Below are 27575 nucleotides of genomic sequence, written 5' to 3' on the forward strand. Positions count from 1 at the left end.
TTCTTGAAAAAGCACGTTTGGAACAGGAATCTCTTGCATTGCTTTAGAGTGGCCAAGCTTGGGAGACTTGAACCTGTGTCCCTTGTATACTTCGTTAATTTGTCTTTTTAGCTCAGCATTTTGTAGCTCAAATATGCACACCCTCTTTCTGGAGAGCTTAAAAGACCTCTCTGCTAAAGTTTTCACTTTATGAGCAAGAGTTTTTTGCTGATAGTTATCCTTGCATTTTAACTATTTTAATTCCTCAAGGTGCTCTGGCACCCTGCCTGATTTGTAACTCCAGGTTACAGGTATTGCTGAATGGTTTAGGTCCATGATGGCTGTGGCTATCATTGATCTTCAGTGTGTATTCTTACATTTCTAATCCAATGATTGGTATTTAGAGCAGCTTTTTGCAAGCAAAGAAGCGTTTTGTATTTTTGTACAGATAATCATTGACTTATAACAGTTCATTTAGTGACCATTCAAAGTTACAATAGCACTGAAAAAAGTGACTTATGAGCATTTTCACACTTGCAGCATCCCTACGATCACAAGAGGCTGGGCAAGGCAAAGTGCCCTTTGACATTAGTGACATCAAGTTGGCCATGCCAACTCAGTCACATGACCACCCAGCCACGCCTACCCAGCTGGACATTAGGGCAGAGAACCTGTTGTTAAATTATTTGAATCCCACCACTGGTATGTGCCTATATGTGTTCTAGCAGAAATTGTGTATGTGTGTGTGTGTTCTAGGAGAAATCTGTTTTAAAGTTAATTTGCAGTAATAGATAAAGATCATTGTAGACAATTTATTTAAATATTCTATTGCATTCTTTATCTTAAAAATAATTTTAGTCACTAACAATGTAAAAGATACCATACATGAAAAACATCATGGGAAGTAAAAAAAAACAGAAGAAGGGGGTGAGGGGAGAACCAAGCTAAACCATTGTGTTCTGTAGCCTTTTGGGAAGATTGCTACAATTGAAAATGGTCTTGCTTGGCCATTTATAGTTTCATTAATATAAAATGCATATTCCTTTTTAACAGGCAATTAGCAAAATTTTGGAAATGAACAAACAAGAAGCCATGAAAGAGTTAGGTATGAATTTAAAGACATTATCATTATTATGACTTAATATTGTTTTCATTATTATTAATGAAACTTTAATTTCCATAGTGTTGATTCTTACAAAGCCGAAATAGCATTTTCTATGTGCACGAAAGAGCTACTCAAAGCAAGGACAATCAGAAAGACAGTAGTAAGCTCCATGGTTTCCTCTGCATTTACTCTGGCTTCAATAACTATATCCTGCTCAGCCCCATTTGAAACTGCACATTAACTACAGGTAGTTCTCAAATTACAAATACAGTTGAGCCCAACATTTCTCTTGTTAAGCAATACAGTTGTTAAGTAAGTTTTGCCCCATTTTATGACTTTTCTTGCCAAAATTACTCTGAATCACTGCAGTTGTTAAGTTAGAATACAGTTGTTAAGTGAATCTGGCTTCCCCATTGACTGTTTGTCAGAAGGTTGCAAAAGGTGATCACACAGATCCAGGACACTGCAACTGTCATAAATATGAGCCAGTTGTCAAGAGGCCAAATTTTGATTACATAACCATGGGGATGCTGCAACAGTTGTGTGAAAAACACAACTTGTCTTAAGTCAGACTTTTCAGTGCCATTGTAATTTCAAATGACTAAATGAATAGTTGTAAGTTGAGGATTACCTGTATAAAAACATTGCAATGCTTCAAGTTGTTATCTGTGCAGTCACATAACTTAGCTTTCCTGTTCAGGGATTGTTTAGTTGTAAGAGTACTGAATGAGGGGTAATTACAAACAGTCCTTGAAGTTCTGGCTGTTGCAACACCCCTGGGTCATGTGAACTCAGCTTAGGTGCTTAGCTTGGGAACAAGTTCACACTTACAATGGTTGCAGTGTCCCACAGTCATGTGATTGCCATTTGTGATCTACCCAGCTGACTTCCCACAAGAAAAGTCAATAGGGAAGCCAGCAGGGAAGGTGGCAAATCACTCTGTAATTCTCCTCCCTATGACCTGTGTCTTTCTTTTTTGGGGTCTCCCTATGCTTGCATGAATGTACCTGCAGCACCCCCTCCTCCAACTTATTTGTGACCTGCTCCCTCATCTCCCTCCAGAACCATGTGTTCCTTTCCTTGATACTTTCTGCTTAATGAACTCTGTGTCTTGGAATTACAACAGCAATCAGGACTACCTGGATTGCCATTATTAATGCAATGTTCATTTGCATTTTTAGTAGCTCCTAAAAGAAAGAAAAAGGGAATGGAAAGAAAGTTTATCTGCATGACCAAAGCAGTCCTCAGTGTCTTAAATTCCATAGTCTTTCTTAGCATACTGGATGAGTGCATAAATCACAATTTATTTCAGGATGCCTAAATATCTATCTCAGAGAATTTCCGCAGCTGATAAATTGTAGAAGAACCTGAAATACATTCAATTAAATAGCCCTGATTAATATTTACAGTTAATTCTTATTAACGTTTTACATAACTGAAATACTATTTTGGATGGCAAATACTTCTTAACTATTAAAGCCACAATAAGATTGCTCTAATTATTTAATCACATCAGCAATATTAAAAAGGGGGGAGCTACTGTAAATAAGAAACAAAATATAATGAAATAGTGTAGGATAAAAAAATCTTATGTATATATAAGGACACATTATACTTTCTTATCTTGTTTTTTATTTATTTTTTATTTTTCACCTATTTTTTACATATTTGTGGAGTTTTTTGATAATGCACATTTTTTTGTTTTTTGTTTTTCTGTTTTTTTTTAAAGCAATAAAAAGTTTTATTTAAAAAAACACCCAGGGGCTAAATTATGCTGATGTTTAGAGTGGGTAGTCGCTGCCCTTAAATCTCATTTTCTACCAGTTTTCAGTTGTAAAGAATTATTGCTTTCTCTATGCAGAGACACTTTTTTTCTTTAACTGTGAGTAGAGACAGTGCATTAATAGAGAAGATTTATGCAAGTAGTTCTCAACTTACACCCACAATCAAGCCCCAAATTTCTGTTGCAAAGTGAAACATTCATTATGTGAGTTTTGCCCCATTTTAGAACTTTTCTTTCCAAAGTTGTTAAGAGAATCACAGCAGTTGTTAAGTTAGTACCAGTAACACAATTAAGTGAATCTGGCTCCCCCGTTGACTTTGCTGGATAGAAGGTCGCAAAAAGGGATCACATAATCCCGGGATACTGCAACCATCATAAATACAAACCAGTTGCCAGGCATCTGAATTTTGATCACATGACCATGAGGATGTTGCAATGGTCATAAGTAACTTTTTTCAGTGCCGTTGTAACTTTGAACAATCACTAAATGAACTGTTGTAAGTCGAAGTTTACCTATATAAAGAAGCACTTCAACTTTCCTGTATATGCAAAGCAATATAAAATAGATGTATTTTTATCTATGGATACCACTTTTGGCAGCTGTAGTATCTGGAAACTTCATAAGTATACTTGGATTTACTGTGCAGACATATCCAATGATAATGAAATGTTCAGCGCAAGAAAAAAGTGGATTTTTTAAATTGCATGTTTTTATCTAAAGGAGAACATCCTTCTTCCTAAGACTTTTGTTTCATACAAGAGATATTGACAGTGATCCAAATAAATTATTTGATTACTTCTAATTACTTATATTTCTCTTTTCAAGCTGAAACTACTTTTATTTTTTTAAAAAATAGTACTTGTTTATATATTTATTTCTGAGGAGCACAGAGAGAGTTCACTTTGCTTTTCCAGTCTAGTCTGAGAGGGCTGCAAATTTGATGTCAATAGGAGAAATAGTACCTCAGAAATTATTAAATGGTTTCTTGGATACTGAAAAAAATGTTTTTTTATTTGGGAACAAACAGCCTCTGGGTTGCTTGTTATTATAAAAGTAATCTTTATTACTTAGAGAAAAAAACAAAAGAACAAAATACAAAAATGAAAGTACTTGTCTTTCATTTAAAGTCATGTTAAAGTCAATAGGACTAGAAAAAACTGTTGATTTTTTTTCTTTTCCTTTCAGTTGGTTTTTATTTTTTAATCCAACGAGGACCTCCTGCAAAGAACTTTCAGTTTTGGAAAAAAGAATACTTTATATTTTTGTTCTCTGTCTTTCAGTATAATTTAATGAGTTTTGCTGTATTAACATATTTGCAATCTTGCACATCATGTGAATGGAATTCTGCACTTATTCAGAACCTTGTTCAAGAATGGTCTAGAACTAAGATTTTTTTATAGGCATGATTTCTCATATCCATTTGTGCATATCTCCATACCTGCAGTTCCTACTAGTTCTTGGGGAGGGGGCATTTACTCCTAAGCAGTTTTCTTTCACTTTGAATGGCATTTATAATTTATTGTATTAAATTTTTTTTTGTTTACTTTAGGATTAATGCAGCGTGACTATCCAGATATTGTCATTGCTGTGAAAACCAGACAAGCAGTTCAGACGGTACTAAATACAGCTTTTGAAACTCTTAAATTTATGATAGCAGGAGGAATCGTGGATAAGAATGAAGGAAATGAATTACATAAGGTAATTCAAACAAAATTATATATGAAACATGAGATATTTCTGTTAATACAGAAAAATTCAAATTATATATACAAATTTTGGATATGGGGATTTCCAATGTTAAAAATGGAAAGTTGGAGATAAAAGTAAACAAAATTTTCATTAACCTCATATGAATAAATTTTCATTGAAAGAATTTTGAGAACATTAAATGGCTGCATATTTACTTTTCACATAGATTTCTGCCAAAAAAAAATGGGCAACTATCATTTGCTCCTACTGTTATCTGGAATCTGAGCTCAAGTGCTGAGCTTCTTTGTGACCTAAAAATTTCTTCAAGATATTTCTCCACCTTTCTTTGAGATGTGCCTAATTATAGCCTGTAACCACTGCTTCTGCTTCCTATTTTAATATTATTTTTATAAAAGATTTTAATTGTGCACTCTCAAGAGATTTGCTATTACATAATGAACACTATGATATAATGGTACCCCATCATCAAATTTTGTTGTATGAAGAAGAAGCTGGGTGTTAATTAAACTTCCCAGTTGTTCCAGCCCTGATGGATCAGATAACAGACCTGAAAACACTTCAATGAGATAAACTCTAGAAATCTTAAGCATTGCATTGGGATCATTAAGATTTCTAGGTACAGTATGGTGAATTGGACTGAGTAGGCATTTTTTCCTCTATTTTTTGTTTCTTTTTTCCCATTTTATTTTTATTAAATATATAAAGTAACATAAAAACAAATGAAAGTTAAACTCAGAAAAAAAGAGAGAAAGAGAAAGAAAAAAGTGCCAAAAAAGAAACACATAATAATGGAAAATATAGAAAAGCTGAACTGAATTAAAAGAAAAAAATATGTAAAGAAGTGACTAACAGTCTTCATCAGAACAAGTAAAAACAAATCTGATAACTCATCATCCCCTATAAAGTTACAAGCAAATTTCTTCTTAACCCATCCTTTCCTGTATGCAAACTATAAATCATCAACTTTTCAATCCTGATATCAGCAAAAAGTTTGTACAGAATTACTAACGCTGTATAAAACATGTCTGATTTTAACCTTGATCAAACAAATCAATTTTATATTCCTTTTATTTCTAACAATCTTAATCTTTAATTCATTAGATGTTATCTTTTTCCTATCACAAAGGCTTCTTTGGAGCTTTAATAGACCTCTTTTGTGAGTCCAGTGGAAAATCATTGTCAGGTTATTGTCTTGGTTTTCCCTTTTGATTTTCAATGTTTAGCCAATTTCTTTTTTGTATCCAATAAAGGTGTTTCAGGGTTGCTCTTTTGGCTCTTCTTTATTTTTTAATCCATTTTCCTGTCATTTGTATATTTATTTGGAATGCCTTGTCTGCTTTGTAGTCCACATTTTTAATCCAATTTTTCTCGATTCTACTATTTCTGCATCAAGCAAAATTTGTTTCAGATCTGTCATTCCCTCTATCCCAGAGCAGTAACTATATTGAATTCTACTGTATAGAGCAATATTAATGCAATATCAGAGTTTTTCAATTCAGTTGTATAGAATGTGAAGGATGTGTGTTTGTATTGTATTTTTATAGTTATAATGTGCACTGAAGATGGCATTTAATTTCATTGTAAAAGGTGCAATGACAATAAACTAAACTAAACTAACATCTTTTAAACATAGCCTACCTGTAGAAGCAGACAACATTGCTGATATTATGGCTACTATTTTAATATCTCCTTTAATATTTTAAATGTTATAGTATTTTGTGACTTCTATATATCCCAATCCTAAAGTCAGGGTTTTTTTGCTTGGACTATAATCTCCTGTAGTGTCTAATTTAATTCATAAGGTCTCTATTATAATTTCTGGTAGTCATAATAATTCTGATTCACATGAAAATCTATTTATTTTATGTAGCTTTCTAAAATCTTATAGAAAAAATTCAATATTCCAAATTGCCCTGGACCCTTTATTTGTTATTTTCTTAGTTTCAAATCTTATTTAGATGTTTGCCACGTATTTCAAATGTTAAACTTAGTTAATTTGTTGTGGTCCAGAAATATTCACTTACTGAGTGACCTGTCAGACTTGTCATTCCCAAAATGTCCAATAGTCCTAAAACATTTACCTAAGAGATTTTACAAGGATTGGAAATGAATTTAGCCAATTTAGTGTCCTTTAAAAAGCACTGCCATAGATGTGATCTTGATGAATAATTGTCTCCCAGCATTTCATCTAATACTTGTCCAGAGAGGTTCCGCGTGACCATTCTACTTGTGTTTCTTTGCTCTTTGTCTAGGTTGTTGTTTTGACTCTTCACCAGAGACATTTTTAAGCTTACCATGCTTCACAGTGTGTGCGTGTGCATTATTTTGCATTATTTTGTTTGAGGCAATGCTTCCATTCGTTTGCAATATTCTGTCATGTTTGAAAAAATTATAATGCACAACTAAAATAATAAAAGTTCACTGTGGGATTTTTCAGCTATTTTTTATAATATTGACTATAGATTAGGATTAGGGTCATGATACAACAGCTGGAATTTAGAAACACTATTTTATGCTGTTTCCATTCCTTCCTGCGGAAAATTGATTGGGAGGGTGAGTAGTCAAGCTTTTGGCCTTTTTTATATGGGGTGCTTCAGTTTAGTTCTCTCTCCATTCTATTTAACATCTAGGTAAACTGGTAGAAAAAAATTCATTGGTTTAGATTGATATATCATCATACTGAAGTTGCCCAGTTATACATCTCCCTTGGACCCAAATGATAGATGCCTGAGGATTTAAGGCTCTAGATCAGGGGTGTCAAACTCAATTTCATTGCAGGCTGCATTAGGGTTATGTTTGACCTCGGGGGGGTTGGGGAGGGGCGCAACCATGATGGACATGGCCAGCTCGATGTCATTCATGTCAGGGATGCCTGTGGTGGTCCAAGACTGGCCCTCCCAAGCTCCATTTTCACAGGCAGAGGCACTGCAGGCCAGTCCTTTGCTGTTCCCAGGGCAGCCCCGTGGGCCAGATCTAAGCACCTTCATTTGAAGGGGGGTGTCATACACTCCCCAAAACAGCAGATCTGCAACTTAGGAATGCTCTTTAATTTGGCTAGACTTATAAGCGGGAGCAGATCTAACGTGGGGGTGGGGGGGTGGGGGTGGGGCAAAAAAAATGTTCCAAAGGGCAAGAGCCATGGCAGAAAAGGCTCTTCTCCTGAACCCTGCTCACCAGAATTCCTTGACTGACAGGACCAGCAGCATGCCTATTCTGTTGACATAGGTGGGATGACCTAGTCCCACTGGGGTGAGACAATTCCTCAAACACTGTAAGTTTTCTTGATGGACATATATTATTGACAGTTCTGCCCTAATGTCAACTTCTTTTGCTTTATTCCAAAATTAGTTTTCAATAGTAAATTGAACCTACTTGTAGATCTATTTTTGTTAAACCTATCTATGGACTGGCAGTCTTTGGTGCATAATGGGTTTTGGCCTACTGTCTTGGATTGTATTGATCTAGAGTGACACTTTCTAGTTAGCTTAATTTTTTTCTGGGTGGATTGTACATATAGTTTGCTTCTGCTGTCAGTTAGCAGATAAGCCTTTTCCAATTTGTATCGAACTGGCTTCAGCTATGGCTTCCTCCATATAATGCATTTCTAATTCCTTTACTGTATCAGTTATTGGAATTGAGGGTATAGGAGGAGCTAAACCCAAGGTTATCTACAGTGGGGGCATACTTCTATTCAAAACTTCGTAGTTTTGGAAAGATTCAACAAATATACTTGATCATCATAAATACATACTCTCAGACAATGACTGTTAAAGGTTAACAATGTATCTCACCTTAGTTCTCACTAGTGTTTTTTGAGAGTAGTATAAAATATGTTCGAAATAAAAAACAGCAGCTGAGGATTTTTTTTGAAATTTTTGAAACTATATGATCAGCACATTGTGAAAAAGGATCTCTGCATTAATCAGAAAAGTATACTATGTCATTTAGAGCCGTTTAACTTCCTTAGAATTATATCATTCAAGATGTCTTAGATTTAAGAATGTAGAAATCATTTCATAGTGGTTGTTAATAATATGAATTTAAAGAACTATGTATTATAACAATAGTCTTCTTTTTTAGGTGATTCTTTTAAGAAAACAACAGCTTGGAAGACTTCCCCCTACAATTGACCCACCTACTGCACATGACCTTCTATGCAATATTGTGTGGCTTCAGGGTAATAAAAAACAGATAGAATACATTCAGGTACTGATGCTTTGGATGCTTCACACAGGTAATATCTGGCCCAATGCGTATCAGTGGTCACACATTAGATCTAATCTTCACCTCAAATCAGTAGAGGATGCCAAAATGGAAGAAATGACCTTCCATTTGCATGTTCCTTTGCATGGTCAGACTCTCCCTTGTTCACTTGAGGTTTGTCTGTTACTTCCTGCTTAGATTACTACAGTGCACCCTATACGAGGCTGCTTTTGAAAACTACTTGGAAGATGTGGTTAGTCCAAAATCCAGCATCCTGCTTGTGAAAGCCACTTTCTCCAGAGCACACAACTCCAGTGCTTTGGGCTTTCTATCTGATCTTTCAAGCCTTATGAAACTTGACTCTTAAAGGGCCATCTATATCAATTAGATCCAACCTACCCAGTACACATATCTCTGGTTTGCTGAGGGTTCGTTTCCTCTCTAACATCTAGAGCAGGGTATCAAACTGACAGCCCGCAGGCCAGACCATGGGCAGGCCACACCCACCTCAGCTCCGCAAAGGGAAAACCGTCATGATATGTCTTGTGACAACAATGTAATGCCATGAGTTTGACACCTTAGGGGACACCAATATCATCCTATTCTTAGCATTAAGACCAACCCTATGGAATAGCTTCTCTACTGATATTTGGATGGTTGCATTGATCCTGATCATTAGAAATATCTTAAAAACTGAGCTGTTCAGAAAGGCTTTTACTTAACTGTGTCATTAGAATGCATGTTACAATCATTTTAATGATGGTACTTAAAGAGATGCATTGGTGGTGAAGTAATGCCGGAATGCATAAGAAGAGCTTTCTATTTGATATACAAATAGATTCCCAGGAATGTAATATATGTTGCTATTAATGAGTTATGGGCATTTCCACAGCTGATCCCCATTCATTGCTTTTTGGGTCTTGTCATATCTATCTACTCATGATGAGTTGATAATGGCAGATTCAGCAGAAGAGCTTTAGACAACCAATTTTATCTACAACAATATTGTTGGAAATGATGAATGTATTGTTTTCATGCCTTCTGAATTCAAGTTTCTCATTACAGCGGGTGGACTTTCATAAGAGGAATATTATGTGTGCTCTATGAATCCTTGAATAAAGAGAACTTGATGTCCCTTTAGGGCTAGAACTAGCAAGGTGACTAAGCCAACTGTGGGAGTAAAGCTGGGGATAAACAGTATACCCCCCCCCCCAACAAAAACAACCCCCCCCCCCCCCCACCAACAAAAAAAAAAAAAACCCCCCCCCCCCCCCCCCAAAAAAAAAAAAAAAAAAAAACCCCCCAAAAAAAACACCCCCCCAAAACCCCCCCCCCCCCAACCCCCCCCCCCAACCCCCCCCCACAACCCCCACCCCCCCCCCCCCCCACCATTTTAAAAGAACACAACTACAGTTGATGAACTGGTGGAATCTAATCCTTCAAGGAACAGCAAGAGGCAACTGAGGCTGCTTGGGCAAAGATGCAGTCTTTTGGCAGCACAGCTGGAGGACAGTTGGAGAAGAGCTATAATCTGCAGACTGTCTGCCCTTGTTTTTGGTTTCAACTCATTCTTTTCTGAGGGTCCCATGTCACAAACCAAGTATGAGGGCTGACAGAATGACTTATGACCATCTCTTCACTATTTCTTTGGATTAGACTAAAATCAATGCTTTGAACTTCAGATTACATTATCTAAGCCGCTCTTTCTCTCAGACACACTGCTTCTCTTGGCTTTCCCTCTGTGATAGGCCTGCCATCTAAATTTGCTAGAGTTCATTAAGCAGTGGTAGCCAAATAAGCTTAAATAGCAAACCACACCCAATCAATTCTGGCAGTATAATGAGGAATTATAACAACTAAACCAGATACTTCCATTATAGTTGAATCAGCTCAGAACTTTGGTGATTGTCTCACAGGCTTAGTCAATAACAAGCTGCTCATTTTATTGCAAAATTCTGATTGGTGTTCCACAAAAAATCATGGTGAGAAATAACACTGCTATCTTCCTAGCTCAGAATTAGTCACATGCAACTAAAATAAATTTCCTTCTGATCAAGCAAACTAGTACAGGTAGTCATCATTTAATGGCTGTCTTGGACAGGGACCATTTGAAGTTATAATAATGATGAACAATAATTTTGCAACCCACACCTGCATTTATAACTTTTGCAGTGCCTCTCTTTCAAGACATGTGTTTGCCATTATAGTCAGTACCTGTTGTCTTGTGCCTGACCTATTTTTCTCTCTTCACCCTCCGACAGTGGATTGTCTAAACAAATTATCTTTTCCTGAGCTGTTTTTCTCCCCAGCCTAGCACTACCCCAAAAATGCTAATTGCAAGTTAACAAGCTCAGCTCTATGACCTTAATTAGTTGATTAGAACCTTCTGGATGGGATGTAGCTGCAATCTGAAATTGACAAGACTCTAGTCAGTTTCACAGTAAAGCCTTTTTGCTAACAACTTGCAGTGTAGTTGTCAGTCTGTGCTCCCTTCAAATCCCAAGAAAGAAATACTCAGACTCCATGGTTAGAGCAAAGTTATCCTTTTACTGGAAAATAAAGTGAAAGCTACAGATTCAATTCCGAAACTGAGAAATTGGCGGGCAGATCACATATACAAAGGAATGGAAATGCTCCCACCCCCCAAAGTCCAAATGACTCTTCCAATTAAAAGTTCTGAATATGATCATGTGGCCATCTCCAGGTGGTGATGAGGCTTCTGTCAGTTGACCTTGACATATTTTGATAAAAGTTCGCAGTTGCGCAAAAGGGGACAGAAGCTAGCCAAGAAATGGAAAGTTAAAGAAAGGAATCCCCCCCCCTTGCTAACCCAGCAAAGGAATGCAAAACACCTCCAGCCTTCTTCCCCTCCAAATTCCCCCCTCCCTCCGTTGCTAATGACAGCCGAAAGAAATAGATTGGCATAGCAGCAGAGAAGCAATAGTTAGAATGCAGAATATACATATTATGGAAGATATCTTGAGGCTGACATTCGGACCCCCTAGAAGAAGGACATTAGTCCCTGTAAGAAAAAATAGCATAAACATATGTTAGCATTTGCATACATCTCTATGGTTTATCAGGGTATTTGGCATAAAAGTTCTTGAGCAGTTCAGGAGCCCTAATGTCTCTCTCATTAACCCATTCAGCATAGGATGGAGGAAAATGCTTCCAAGCTACAAGATATTGGATACGACCCCTCCATTTCCTAGAGTCTAGAATTTCTTTAATCTCGAAATGTTGTTCACCCTCAATCAACAATGGTACGGGGGGATCAGTCTGGGTCGGTCTCAAGGTACAGGTATGTTCGGGTTTTAACAAACTGACGTGGAAAACCGGATGAATACGACGAAGAGTCTTTGGTAAAGTCAACTGAACAGTCACAGGATTTACAATCCGCTCAATGGGAAAAGGCCCCACATACTTAGGACCCAACTTCTTCGATTTCTGGGTAGTCTGCAAATATTTAGTCGAGAGGAATACTTTGTCGCCCACTTGATACGACATCTGCGGGGCTCACTTTCTGTCAGCAAATTTCTTATGAGACTGGTGCGCCTCGTCCAAAGCTTTACGAGCTACCGGCCCCTTGCTAACCCAGCAAAGGAATGCAAAACACCTCCAGCCTTCTTCTCCTCCAAATTCCCCCCTCCCTCCGTTGCTAATGACAGCCGAAAGAAATAGATTGGCATAGCAGCAGAGAAGCAATAGTTAGAATGCAGAATATACATATTATGGAAGATATCTTGAGGCTGACAGTAGTATGCTAGGCAGATGGTGCCAGTGCATTCCCCATTGTGTGCCTGCTTGCTCTTATACAGATAATCCTTGTTTAGTGACTATAGTTATGCAGTTATGATAGTGATGAAGAAGTAACTTTGCAACCAGTCCTTGCATTTGCAACTTCACAGATCTGTAAAGCAAAAGAAAGCTGAATTAAGATTGCAAGCATAGTCATGGGTTCACATAGTGATTGCTTTGCTTAATGAGCAATAGCATTAAGTCTTATATACTGCCCCATAACACTTTACAGCACTCTCTGGACAATTTCTAATGTCGAAGCATTATTTGCATATTACCCCCAACAATCTGGGTCCTCATTTTACAGACCTTGAAAGGATGGAAGGCTGAGTCAACTTTGAGCCTTATCAGGATCAAACTCCAGGCTGTAGGCAATATTTGCCTGCAATATTGCACTTTAACCACTGCGCCATCAGGACCAAGTTGCTGGATCCAGTTGTGATCACTAAACAAGGAATATCTATAATCCTTTCTCCAATGAATGTAAATACAAACACTTGCTAATTATCTCAGTTTCCGGATGACCCTTGCCAAATTAGGAAAAAAGCTAAATCCAGTCGTCACAGTACTTGTTACCATCCAGTTGCCTCCTCAGAGACACATCTGGGCTGCAGGCCACAAGTTTGACACCCCTGGTCTGTAGAATTCAAATCTGTATGTGAAACCCATTGCAGGGAACTCATCATATTCTGATGTAGGGATTGGTCTTTTCACTCATACATTTTTTATACCACCAAGATTAGGTATATCCAGTTCCATCAAGAAAGAGCTTTTTGCATCTCTGTTATGACAGCCTGTAGGACATTTTGGACAATTGAAGATTTGATTTTTCATAAGGTCTGGATTGTAGCCTTCTAACAGTGCTGTGTTACTCTGTTAGTTCTCCATAGGACTATTAGAATGGGGTTTTTTGCCCCTTGAGAATTTGATTGTAGTAATTTTAGTGCATACCTTGGCATCAGCAATTTTCTTTTGTTTGCTTGCTTTTTGTTTTGTTTTTCCTCAGTTTTCTGTTCTTCCAGTGAATTAGTAATTGCAAACCCTCTAAAAGGTTAAATATCAACAAGACCATGCCAAGGACCATTATGGATGCTTTGTAGATCACCATTGACAACTGAGGTTATGGTCTTTGTTTGAAATAAGTTTTTACCCATTTAACATTCATCTTAAAAAACTTGATACCTGTTATATATGAGCTTTTTCTCCATTGTTGTGCAAGATGGTCAAGTGGTTTTCACCTTCAAATCCCAGGCCACTCTTACATTCATCTGATATTCCATTCGATGTTTGGGACCAAAATCTGGAGCTCATCTTTTGCCTAACAAAAATCCCCAGTATTTTGTACTCAAATTTATTGTCGATATCTTCTGAATGGGAAATTTGAAATAATTACATAATTTAAATATCTTAATATATTTTACTGATGTAAATTTTATTTATCATTGATTTTTGTCCTCTAATTTTAAAATGCTTTTGTTTGTATTTGTCAGTTGCTACTCTCTTAAAATTTTCAGAGCACTAAAAATACTTTTGTTACTGGATGTCTTTGGCAGTATGCTTAGAAACTTATTTAGTCTGTATTCAATACTTATTTTTATTTTCAGAAAAAAGCAAACATTCTTTATTATGATTATGGAGATAACATATGTGAAGAAGGCGATATGCCACAAGGAATCCATTTAATTGTATCAGGCATGGTTAAGGTAAGATATTGGTATCAACAAATACCCAGGAATATAACTGGGAATGAAGAAATTAATATTACTTAGAATGTTAGTAATATTGTATACAACTTGTAACTCTCAATTGCTACTAGTCTGTAATCTAACTTAAAAACCGAATGTTTTTTTGTTGCCGGTCAAAGTTTTAGACTTCTTTGTTCTTTATTATTGTTTGCTATAATTAAAAGTATATGTATTGCATATAAAAAAGGGGCTGGGTTTTGATCATGCACTGTAACCACCTTCTTGATTGTATTGACAAACGCCCTCTTCTGTTGTGGCCCGCCAGCGGCCTGCAGAGCTGGTGGCAGACTCGGACAGTGAGGAGGTTGGGGAGGAACATGAGCCAGTCCTGGAGTCTGGGGAAAGCTCTGATGAGTGCTCTGTGTCAAAGGCAGAGATGGCTGTCTGACAGTTATCAGGAATCGGAGATCAGTGGGGCAGAAGAACAGCTGGAGCCTGTTCCCAATGCACAGAGCTGCCAGAAGGGAACATTTAAGGAACAAGGGTTGACTCGGGAGTTAAAGCACAGGTGGACGGTGAATGGCCCCTCCCAGAGAGAATAAAGAACTAAAGGGTTGCAGGAGACAATTACCGTATTTGCTGGCGTATAAGACGACTTTTTTGCCCTGAAAAACATGCCTCCAATTGGGGGGGTCGTCTTATATGCCGGGGTCGTCTTATACGCCGGCAAATAGTAATTGGGAAGCACTGCGGCTGCCTGCGGCTGAGGCACTTTGCGCACCGTGGAAGCGAATCCCGTGAAGCCGAAGGAGCAGCCAGCCTTCTCCCAGCTCCCAAGGAAAGGAGGCTCGCACCGCCCGAGCTCCGCTGAGGTATCCGGCTGGGGCTGTCAGGAGTTGTTACCGCTGGCGCGGCTCAGTCCCGCGTTGCCTCGGGAAGGAAAGGCAAAACCAGGAGCCGCTGCTGCCATTGCAAGCGCCGCCGCGGCTCTTCCTTTTGCCTTTCCTTCCCAAAGGCAACGGGACTGGAGCAGCGCTGAGCTGCGCTAGCGGTAACAACTCCTGACAGACCCAGCCGGATACCTCAGCGGAGCCCGGGCGGTGCAAGCCTCGTTTCCTTGGGAGCTGGGAGAAGGCTGGCTGCTCCTTTCGGCTCACGGATCGCTTCCACGGTGCGCAAAAATGCCTCAAAAAAAAAAAAAAAGTGCAAAAGTGGAAGGCGTGCGGAAGAGTGGCGAGTATATAACAAACTATATTTTGAGTGGAAATGTTGGGGGTCGTCTTATACGCGGGTCGTCTTATACGCCCCGGCATATACGGTAGTTCGTTTAATTAGTGTAAAGATTTGTTCATGATTCTCAGAGACTCCTTGCCAAGTATTTTCTTGTACAGTGTTGCACTTGGAAGCTATCGGCGTGGCAACTTTCCAAGCCTGATAAGGTCTGTGGTTGTAATTCACCCTTGAAAGACTGTTTGCCAGAACTTTGCTGGATGTGAATGATAGGAGTTCACATTAGCCAAATAAAAATGGGTTTTGTCAGGACAAGGAGTCTGTTTCGTGATTTTGTGAAGCTTACATCAGAACATCTCCCTTCACTGAATGTCCCTGTCTGCTACTAATTTTTTGATTAAAAGTTCTGAAGAATTTAAAAACTTGTACGCTCATTTTGTCCTTTTTATTTATTCTAATAAAATGAGGATTAGGTTGATTCTATTCAACTGAGGATTTGGAATTTTTCTTTCTTTAAGGCTTATTTATTGGACTGTTGATTGTCATAATTATTTGTCTGCTGTTATATTGAAGAATGCCCTTTTTGTCATCTTGCTTATCATCCCATATACTGTATCTATAAAATTATTTTTGATAAAATTACTGATCTACATCTACATCCATCAGAATCAATTCCATGACCTTAAATATAAGATTTAATTGGTATCTTTGTTGTCACAATAGAACAAGGGGACAAAATATTAATTCTTAATATTTGGCACATAGTAGTAGTAGCTTATAACTCGATTAATCTTGCAACCTTATCAATAAAATAAATTAAAAATAAAATTCAGTACGTAGTCTAATTCTGGAATAAGACAGATAGGAGGAAGTAGAGTAATAAAATACCTATGTGTTGGTATAAGGAGTCAGTAATCAGATAAATGGATCTCCCGTACAGAATACACCAATTTTCTCAATGTATCTGGTTCTTAGGACCACTACCTTAGTTATAAATTTAGCAGTTCTGCCTACAATATGTACATTTGAGCCCAGGAAGAATACAACAATATGTGGTTTAGAACTTTAGATCCTAGTGGGCTGTTCTCTTCCATAGGGATGATAAATATTTAAGCCTAATGGGAGCATATAATTGACAGTTGAACAAAATATGAGAAATATTTTCAGTGGCTGGTGTACTGCATATGCAGGTTCTCTCATAATATGGCAAATTGTGGAAGCACTTCCACCACATATAGTCAGCAACAACTAGCAGAGGAAAATCCACAGGGATTCCTTTACCTTTACCTTGGTCTCATTGGTACATGCTTTAGGGAATAAGTATGCAATTTTAAAAATGTTTGCTTTAGAATAGTCTTTCTGCATTTACTGCATTGTATCTCTTAGATGTATATTTAATGGTTAATAGTGAAATGAAATAGGTGCAAATTATTGAAGCAGTGATGGCATGCTGGCAAGCTGATCTCCGATTGGTCCATATCATGGATATGCAAGAAAGCTGGTTCTTCATTAGTTCTTTGTCTCATTGGTCCATTTTGAAGAAATTCCAAAATACCAGTTTCTGATTAACCTATCTTTGAGCCAGACTACTGATTGGTTCCTTATTCAGCACCCTTACCAGAAAGAATACTTAGCAGCATCGTGGCTCAAAAACAGTCTAATCAGGAACCATAACTCTTGGAATTGTCCAAAATAATCCAATCAGAAGTCCACCTGTACAAGGACCAATGAGAAATCAGCTTGCATAAGAGCCCAGTCAACCTAGCTCAGTTGTCTTTAGCTGCTGAGAGATACACTACAAAGCAGCCTTCTCTGCTTCTGAAGATGTCAGTCACACCAGCTGGTGGAACAGCAAAACAAAAGAAAACAACAAAAGAAAACTAGACCATTGACATCCAGCCTAAAAGCTCATCACCGCATTGATGCCAGCCGTGAAAACCTATACCAGTACATGCAAATTATTACTTCATTATCTTCCTAAATTTAATTATTATTGTTTCTTTATACCTAGCTTTCTGGTAAATCCCCTTCTTATGGAGTTTCTCAAGAAGTTAAAGATACTCTGAAAGAGACTGACAAAAATATTCAAAGAAGAATTCATAATCCTGTTACCTCTCACTACACAGATTACGTTGTGACTGGAGCTATACTAGGAGAGCTCAACTGTTTAACTAAGCAAGAAATGGAATATAGAATTTTTTGTGAAACTGCTGTGCAGGTTGGAGAATTCTACTTTATAAAGTGATTTTACATTGTATTAGAATTAAAGTTTTTGGCTAATAAGAAATTATATGTAATTATATAAAATGTGTAAACATTTTGTAATGGTAGTTCATATTTTAGGTTTTAAAACTGAATTCAAAATACTTAACGTTAAATCAAATCTTAACAAATTTTAAATAAAGCATATTGAATTATGCAATTGCTTTGTATTATATTTGTATTTTCTCCAGTGCCCTAAAGTCGAAAAGATAAAATTATATCAGTGTAGGACAGTATAGAAAGCAGCAAATTATTGTGTCCATTGCACAAAATTAATTCACTTAATAGTTGCCAGATAAGCTGCTCTTAAAAATACTAAAAAGGTATTACAGAATTTATGGCTGAGGAAATTACCTGAGGCGTTTGAAGTGGTAGTCATAACTAGATTAGAAAAGCAACTGATTGTTCTTTTTCAATGCTTCCTACATATATATGGTTGAAAGGGCAAACTGACTGTGACATCTGTCACCCTGTTGTTTGCCAATATTGATCTGACAGATGTGGTAGGCTACATTGGTGTCTGTCCCTTAGCATTTCATGTGTGTCCCTTCCAAAGTTGTTTGCTCAATGGAAGTCGACAACCATCCCAGACAAAAGGAGTATATAAATTTTTGGTCAAGGGTATATAGATTCTATGTATAATTATTTGGGGATTGCACTCTTTGCTAAGCACAAATTGTATTGCGATTTTAAGTTACAATGATCTAAAGGAGAAAAAATATTTCTAGGGAATTGTTTCTTCCATCTAGAACTGAGCCATTGCCATTGAGTGTTTCCCTCCCTAGACATATTTGCTTCTTGTAAAGAATGTAAGATGAAAGTTAATTCCTTTGTTTTATGGAGTAGTCTGGGAAGCCCATTGCAGGAGAAAGGAGACATATATATTACTGCATCTCCCTTCTTCTAAGCCATTTGTCCTTTTCCTAAGCCTATGGTTGAGTTGTCAAGCACCTTGATCTCCAGTTGCAGTTGCTAAAAGCCAGGTCTGCATCCCTTTATGATATTTTCTTGAAAGGTATGCAGATCTTCCATGTATCCCTGAGACCTGGATGGAAAGCAACAGAGATATAATCCTCTTGAGAAAATTCCAGCTGAGTTTCAGCTGCTATGTAGCAGTCGCACCATAAAAATTGAGGAGGGGCTCTATTATAGTTTGAGAAATTATTACCGTATTAAGGGCCAGTGCTCTGGACGTGAATGGATATGAGTTCCTTTGTATGGAAGAAGCTAAAGCTGCTGGTAGTATAACAACCACCAATTGCCCAGCAGTTTTTCATCCAGAATTTAATATAATGTTATTTTACATTTCTGAACAGTCTCTGATTAGATGGGTTGCAAATGGGTTTAATAAATAAATAAAATAACATTAAGCAAAAAAATTACTTCGGATTGCATCAAAGGATTTTTTGTACAACAAGGTTATGGTTTAAGATCTCCACTGCACTTTGTTAATAAAAGGAAAAACTAGATAAGCAAAGCAAACTTAACAATTAAAATCCCCCCCCCAAAGAATACAAACTACTGGGTTTCTAATTTCCTCTTTTTATACATTTTCTAATATGCAATATTTATAGATGTTTAGGCTCCCTTAGAAACTAGACTGTAAGTGATTATATTTGCGATACTGCATGATGTATTTTATGTATGGGGCACCTTCTTGCTTAAATTTGGTTAAACATCTGTTATGAATAGTTAGATTTGCCATTGCTGCATATTCTACAAATTTAAGTTCCCAATCAAATATTGTTAAAATTGTATCTTTCAGTTTTGACCAAAATTTATTCTCACAGCTCATTATCTCACTTATCCCATTAAATTATGATGGTTCTTGTTGACTTTTTCTGAGAGTATACATAGTTAGGAAAGTTAATTCCATTTCAAATTTTTGCATTGTTTATGTTATATTTTTATTAAAATTATATGCTGCCCACCTCACTCTACAAAGTGACTGCTTAAATCTTTTTTTACATGTCTACCACATGTGATAAAACATTCTTTATGTTTTATGACATTTCCAATATTTATTACTGTATGATTTGTTTATCTTCGGTATTATTAATGGAATTGTGTGCCAGCTGTAGAACATTTTGTACTAGTTTTCCTTTAAGTTAGAATTTGGTGTTCATTTTATAGATTTAATCCACAGTTTCTTCCCATTATTTTATTTAAGTGTTTCTTTAAAATGTTTACATCCATTTTACCACTCATAATTTTGTTTGTTCTTATTGATAAACATTTATATATGCGTCCTAACAGATGATGATGGGTTTTGTAGGAGCATTTTAAATTCTGTCTTTGACATTTTTGCCCCCTTCTCTCCTGCCTACCATTCTCTAATTTTGTTGAGTGGAGGAAAAATTTGAAGCTGAATATATTTTGATTCCTGACACAAAAGTGAGAGACTAAAATCTTTGATTACTTGGAAGGACTATTTAGTTCAAACCACTTGGCTGTCCATCCATTTTGACTTCATGTCTGACAAAAGAAGACAGACTATTTGGGGAAGGGAAGAAACATTTGTCTAACTTTTGAAAAAGATAGAGACTAACCAACCTGAAGCTGAGAGAAGCAAATCCTTTTCCACGCTTCCCTTCCTCCATTTTTAACTTCAAAATAAAATGGAATATGACAAATTGTTTTACATTATTATTTGTTCTGCATAATTTTTGATCTCAAAAGTAATGCCACCCGAGTAAGCTTTTGTTAAGTGAGCAGTTATGACTAAATTCCCTGAAAAATTAATCAAGGATTTAATTAAAACTTATCAAGCAACTCTCATACTGGCAGAACTTTGCTTTTTGGCTCCTCTTCTCCCTCTCTGAAATCTATATCACGTAGACACCCAATGTTATGCTGCCTTCCTACCTGCATGGTGATCTTTATGTCCTCTGATTCTCTTCCATTATCCAGGAACTTGCATATCTTCAGCAGTCTAAAACTACATAAATCCAACTTTCCTTGCTAGCTATCTTCTCATTTTTTCCTCTTAGTCCAATGACAACTCTTCCCCTGCCAGCTCTTTATGCCACTTGAATTTCTTCCTTCTCTCTTGTGAGACTCAATGTGTCTGTGTGTGTTTGTTTGCATGCATGCACATTTGTGGAGAACCTCATGTTTATCTCAATTACAAGTACAGCTTGTATTGTATAATAGTTTTCATGATAGGATGGCACACAATGTTTGCTCCAATTTTCACACAGGGAGTATAGCAATAGCACCTAGACTTATATACCGCTTTATAGCCCTCTCTAAGCGGTTTACAGAGTCAGCATATTGCCCCCAACAATCTGAGTCCTCATTTTACCCACCTCGGAAGGATGGAAGGCTGAGTCAACCTTGAGCCTGGTGGGATTTTAACTGCCAAACTGTTGGCAGCTGGCTGCAGAAGTAGCTTGCAGTACTGTACTCTAACCACTGCGCCACAGAGGCTCTATGAAAAGTATGAAAAGGGCAAGATATTGTAAGGTTCAGCCAAAGAAGAAATTGAAATTGAAGTCAATACAGTTGCCCAAATATAACGTACCATGATAGCTGTAATTGTCTCATGGGCTTACTTTCTTCTTTTCCACCCCTCCAGACATGTTTCATCTCTATTGATGATTTATTTGAAGCTTTTGATACGTTTTTGGAACCACCTTCCCTGGAATATAAAATATGGTTGAAAATTGCTCTTGATGTTGCTCTCAAAACCTTTAAAGAAAGTCTTCCAAATCTGGTAGGCATATCTGCAGCTTTCTTATGGTTCTAGTCTGAGTTTTGCTGATGCTCTTGCTTAAACTGTGCTGCAAATGAAATAGACTTATCAGGGAAGAAGCTGAAAAATTTTAATAATTTTCAGAAATGTAACTCGCAAACCTTCTTAATATTTATAGTGACATGTGAATATCTGGATTCACTGGTTCTTAACCTTCTTAATATTTATAGTGACATGTGAATATCTGGATTCACTGGTTCCTAGATACAGATTTTTATATCTCTGGATTGTCTGCTTTGAGAAGATGGGGGGAGAGGCCAATAAACTATAGTTTTGAATTTCACCTGAAATACAGGTGAAACTCAAAAAATTAGAATATCATGCAAAAGTTCATTTATTTCAGTAATTCAACTTAAAAGGTGAACCTAATATATGAGATAGACTCATTACATGCAAAGCAAGATAGTTCAAGCTGTGATTTGTCATAATTGAGATGATTATGGCTTACAGTTCATGAAAACCCCAAATCCACAATCCCAGAAAATTAGAATATTGTGAAAAGGTTCAATATTCTAGGCTCAAAGTGTCCCACTCTAACCAGCTAATTAAGCCATAACACCTGTAAAGGGTTCCTGAGCCTTTAAATGGTCTCTCAGTCTGGTTCAGTAAGAATCACAATCATGAGAAAGACTGCTGACCTGACAGTTGTGCAGAAAACCATCATTGACACCCTCCATAAGGAGGGAAAGCCTCAAAAGGTAATTGCAAAAGAAGGTGGATGTTCCCAAAGTGCTGTATCAAAGCACATTAATAGAAAGTTATGTGGAAGGGAAAAGTGTGGAAGAAAAAGGTGCACAAACAGCAGGAATGACTGCAGCCTGGAGAGAATTGTCAGGAAAAGGCCGTTCAAAAGTGTTGGGGACTTTCACAAGGAGTGGACTGAGGCTGGAATCAGTGCATCAAGAGCCACCACACACAGACGGATCCTGGACATTAGCTTCAAATGTCGTATTCCTCTTCTCAAGCCACTCCTGAACAACAAACAACATCAGAAACGTCTTACTTGGACGAAAGAAAAACAGAACTGGTCTGTTGCTCAGTGGTCCAAAGTCCTCTTTTCTGATGAGAGCAACTGTTGCATCTCATTTGGAAACCAAGGACCCAGAGTCTGGAGGAAGAATGGAGAGGCACACATTGCAAGATGCTTGAAGTCCAGTGTGAAGTTTCCACAGTCTGTGTTGATTTGGGGAGCCATGTCATCTGGTGTTGGTCTACTGTGCTTCATTAAGTCCAGGGTCATCTACCAGGAGATTTTGGAGCACTTCATGCTTCCTTCCACAGACGAGCTTTATGGGGATGCTGACTTCATTTTCCAGCAGGACTTGGCACCTGCCTACACTGCCAAAAGCACCAAACCCTGGTTCAATGACCGTGGGATTACTGTGCTTGATTGGCCAGCAAACTCGCCTGACTTGAACCCCATAAAGAATCTATGGGGCATTGCCAAGAGAAAGATGAGAGACATGATACCGAACAATGCAGAAGAGCTGAAGGCAGCTATTGAAGCATCCTGGTCTTCCATAACACCTCAGCAGTGCCACAGGCTGATAGCTTCCATGCCACGCCGCATTTAGGCAGTAATTGCTGCAAAAGGGGCCTAAACCAAGTACTGAGTACATATGCATGCTTATACTTTTCAGAGGTCCGATATTGTTCTATGTACAATCCTTGTTTTATTTTTTTTATAAAGAGTTTTTATTTTTTTAAATAAACAAACATACATATACAAAACATAAAAACATAAAACCATCTTCCATTTTATATACATACAGTGTGTGTCAGTTAGTTACAAATCTTTTGTGCTATCCTTTTATAGTCATTTACTCACAGTTTATATCAATTTTCACATTGTCAAACTAACATGCTTATATGTTTATCAGTTATTAATCATCCATGACTAAACTACTTATTCCATCATTTTATACGAGATATTCCAAATTTTATCTTAAAATTTATGTTATACTTTCAACCAATGGTTATATATGTCTGTATTATGTTTTATATCAATCTATTAAATTTCTATCACAGAATTATCTAATCTATTACATTACCATGTCTTTTTATCCAACCATTGATAAAACAAATCCCATATCATATAAAATTGTTTATCTTCTTGTTCTCTAATTTCAAATGTCAATTTACTCATTTCAGCACAATCCATAATTTTCTTTATAACTTCCTCCTGCATAGGTGTTTTATCGTTTTTCCAATTCTTAGCAAATACAATCCTAGCCGCTGTTAATACATTTACAATCAAATATTTCAACTCTTTGTTGTATATTTCCAGTATAATTCCCAATAAAAAGATCTCTGGTTTAAAGTCTATATGTTGTTTTATCATTTTTTCCAACCATGTGTGGATTTTAGTCCAATATTTCTTTGCATCCGAGCATGTCCACCACATATGGTAATATGAACCAGGTATCTGATGACATTTCCACATTTATCCAATTTATTCTTAAACATTCTTGCAAGTCTCGTTGGGGGTAGATGCCACTTGTAAAACATCTTATACAAATTTTCTTTATATGCAGTTGACATTGTCATTTTATAATTTTGAGACCACAATTTTTGCCATTTTTCTAAATCAATCCCATATCCAAAATTTCCCCCAAGCAATCATCGTTTCTTTAACTTGTTCCTCCTCCAATTTAAATTCTAACAAGTATCCATAAAGTTTTTTAATTACCTTTTCATCAGTACCCATCAAAATTTTATGTAAATCAGTCAACTTATCATAAATACCTTCTGTTTTTCAGAGGTCTGATATTGATTGTTCTATGTACAATCCTTGTTTTATTGATTGCATGTAATATTCTAATTTTCTGAGATTGTGGATTTGGGGTTTTTATGAGCTGCAAGCTATAATCAATCTCATATATTAGGTTCACATTTTAAGGTGCATTACTGAAATAAATGAACTTTTGCACGATATTCTAATTTTTCGAGTTTCATCCGTACTTCTGGATATCTACTGTTTTAATATAAACTAAGTGTTACAGAAAAGCTGTGGTTTGCCAGTGGTAATTTGTTCAAAGAAAAAAAAAATGTTGTTGAGTGATGCTGTGGGATATCTCACTACTTTGAGTTTTAGGATGCATTGTATTGAAATAATCCCTATTAAAGCAATCTTTCTTGTTCTAATGGAAGATTAGAAAGCAGGAAAAACATACTCCTAGATTGATAAAAATGAGATACAAGCAGCATTTTCCTTTTAGGAAAAAAAGCGGGGAAGAACATTTTCTTATTGTTATAATCATGATGCCAAATGTAAGAAAAGGAACTTGGAAGATTAAAACAAATGTCTGAATTATATATGTTTATGAAATTGACATATTTATAAAATACTGAAGAACTATAAAGAATAGCTTATTGTTTAAATGAAGTATGAATTTAAATGGAGTCATAACATTTAGGTTTATATATGGGAATGACAGTCTCCTTATGTGTTAATCCTACTGAACAAATATATGTCTTTGAGTACAGAATGGAATTGATAATAATTTTTAATTATGGTTTCAGCTTGAGAGAAATGAGAATTATTCCTGTAGAGAAAGAGCAATAGAAATGCCATATTTATCCTCTGTATAACTTAAGAATCCCTGATGGGAATTTATGTAAGGAATTGTATAAGAATGTTACCTGTCAGGAAATAAACAAACAAGGCTATAAAAATCTTATTTCCAGTAAAGAATTTAGTTGGCAGGTCAACAGAACTAGGTTTACAGGTCAAAGGAAGATCGCTGGCAGGTCAAGAAACCAGTTGTTATCCTAAAATTAATAATAGGATATAGCAACTATCAAGGGGATTGAGTTGCTGGATAGATTGTGAACCCAGAAAGGGGCAGTGACTGTTTTTGAAACTGTATATAAACCCCAAGTATTCCTATGTAAGATGTCTTCTGTGGCTCTGCTTATATGAGCACAGAATTCCAGCTTTTGCAAAAGCTAAATAATAAAGCTCTTTATTGTTCAAGAGTCTCCTGTTGAGTTCAAACTGAGAGGGTTAAATATCACACTGCTAATACATACTAAATATGTATGCCAAATGTAACATATGTGTTACATTTATTTATTAACCTTATTGTGCAAAATTTTTAGCTTCCTCCGAATCAAACAAGGAGTTTGTGATCGACGGAATGTCCTTTCTATTTTCATTACCCCTCCAGGGTGACTTAGTTCCTTCAGAACCTCCTAGCAGGTTGAATTGGGTGCGAACCCGTGGATCTCCATGGAGATGTGTCATGTTGCCGCAATGTGAGCCCCGCCTTCCCAAATTTTTAGATATTTTTGTTAAATATCTAAAGTTTGAGTACTAGAAGATCTAAGGGCTCTTAACTGGAAAATTCTGCTTATAGTTAAAGTATGATTTAGGGTACAAATCTGGGAAATAATTTAAGTAAATGTATTTGAGATAGCCAGCCTATAAATTAGAACCTAAATACATAACAATATTTACTGATGTTTTGATAGTTCATCCAAAGTATACAATAATGAGCAGATCAAAGCAACACTTTAAAACCTTTCAAAATACTTTTGAGTACAATAAACATTTTGGACATGGATATGTGGTTATCAAGAGTTAAGCTTGATTCAAGAGAAATTTTACTTTGTCCTGCATAAAAATCTTGAATTATAGCCAAGTTAGAATTGTTATAAATGTTCATCTAATTTATGTCTTTGGTGTACAGGATTGGTCATACAGAATATGTATGCAGTTTTCTAATACATATGTCGTGGATGTACCAAATCACACTAAATGTGATATTTATGATGAAGCTATGGATGAGGTAATTCTTGTACATGGAACTGTGCAGGATTGTCAATCTGGGGAGCCTTATTTGGCACCATACATTTTACCTAAAATCTGCCATCAGGTAAGAAATACTTTTATAGCTAGCCAATAATTATATAATTTATAACAATCAGTAAGCCGAGTAGGAGAGCAAACATCTGGAAAGCATGAGAAAATAAAGAATAGATGGAATATTTTTGATATTTTGTTTATATTTCAGCACCTGGCAGTGAATTAAAAGAACAGTGTTATCAATATGATGATAGTTTGCTGGTTAGGATTAAATATTTATTTACAAGACGCACAGGCATCCAAAGAATCAAATCAGCCTAATAATCATTATCAGTAGAGCTCACTACACTGATTCTATAGGAATGAATTCTTGTGATTTCCACAATAACTTACTAAGATACTCTTCCAGATACAAGGTACTTCAGCCGCAACAAAATTATTAATTATACGAACTGAAGAAAAAGGAGAGCGGAAGAGCACAGCACCTAATGGTATATGCCAGTATCACGCAAGGAAGAGATTTGGTGAGGAGGAACTTGAAACGCTTAGTATCAGAGAATTTAATTAAAATTATAGTCCTTTTCTTTCTACCTTTCTCAGAATTATAAACCTCTCAGGAGAGCTGTGTCCTTTCGTACTGTGAGAGGAAAGATTTTTAAAAAGGCAATCATTAGCAAAGTGCATGGACTCAATTACCGCAGTGATGGGTGCACCACTGGAAGATCTAAAAGGGTCAGGTTAGGGACATAAAAAAATCTTGCCTACATGGGCACTAAGAGCTGACACACTTGTTGGCATATAATAAATCAATTATATATTTATAATTCAAGTACAGCTTGTATATATCTGTGTTATGATTTATTAAAAGTCAAAGTCTCTAGGTTGCTTTTATTATTGAAGAACTGAAAAGTCTAATCATCTCACATAATTTAAAAAGTGATTCTGGATTTTTGATTTTTTTTTCCCCTGAGAAAGCAAGGGATTACATTTATCACTATTTGTCTCCTGAGAACAAAATTATAAGTTTATTCATAGAAAAAGTATGGCAACAAACATAGTATGTGCTTAGATTATAAATATTAATGCCTGTGTTAAAGTTATTGTGTTTATTAGACTTTATTCCCTGGCAAATGTGCATTTAATTATAGCCTTAACTAAGATTCTTAGGGAAAAAGTTACTATTTTAATAAAGAAAATGCTTTAAATATTAATTAGTAAAAGTAATTATTTGAAAAATAGGTGAAAAATACCTAAAATA

The 27575-nt window shown here is 36.4% G+C and overlaps 1 protein-coding gene across 1 annotated transcript in view; it reads left to right on the top strand.

The window, feature by feature from the left end:
• The window catches only part of LOC113412606 (solute carrier family 9 member C1-like), a 102498-nt gene extending 75613 nt beyond the window's left edge, over positions 1-26885 (top strand). The window contains exons 18-25 of the mRNA XM_087959252.1: positions 1033-1084; positions 4418-4566; positions 8659-8784; positions 14184-14282; positions 17506-17712; positions 21334-21471; positions 26202-26387; positions 26727-26885. Coding sequence (XP_087815378.1) covers positions 1033-1084; positions 4418-4566; positions 8659-8784; positions 14184-14282; positions 17506-17712; positions 21334-21471; positions 26202-26387; positions 26727-26885 — 1116 coding nt within the window. The remainder of the gene's footprint in view (positions 1-1032; positions 1085-4417; positions 4567-8658; positions 8785-14183; positions 14283-17505; positions 17713-21333; positions 21472-26201; positions 26388-26726) is intronic.
• The last annotated feature ends 690 nt before the right edge of the window (positions 26886-27575 follow it).

Source organism: Notechis scutatus, chromosome 1 (genome assembly GCF_049901735.1).
Source record: "Notechis scutatus isolate UNSWTSFEM ecotype Mainland chromosome 1, rNotScu1.2, whole genome shotgun sequence".
NCBI classification, from domain to species: domain Eukaryota; kingdom Metazoa; phylum Chordata; class Lepidosauria; order Squamata; family Elapidae; genus Notechis; species Notechis scutatus.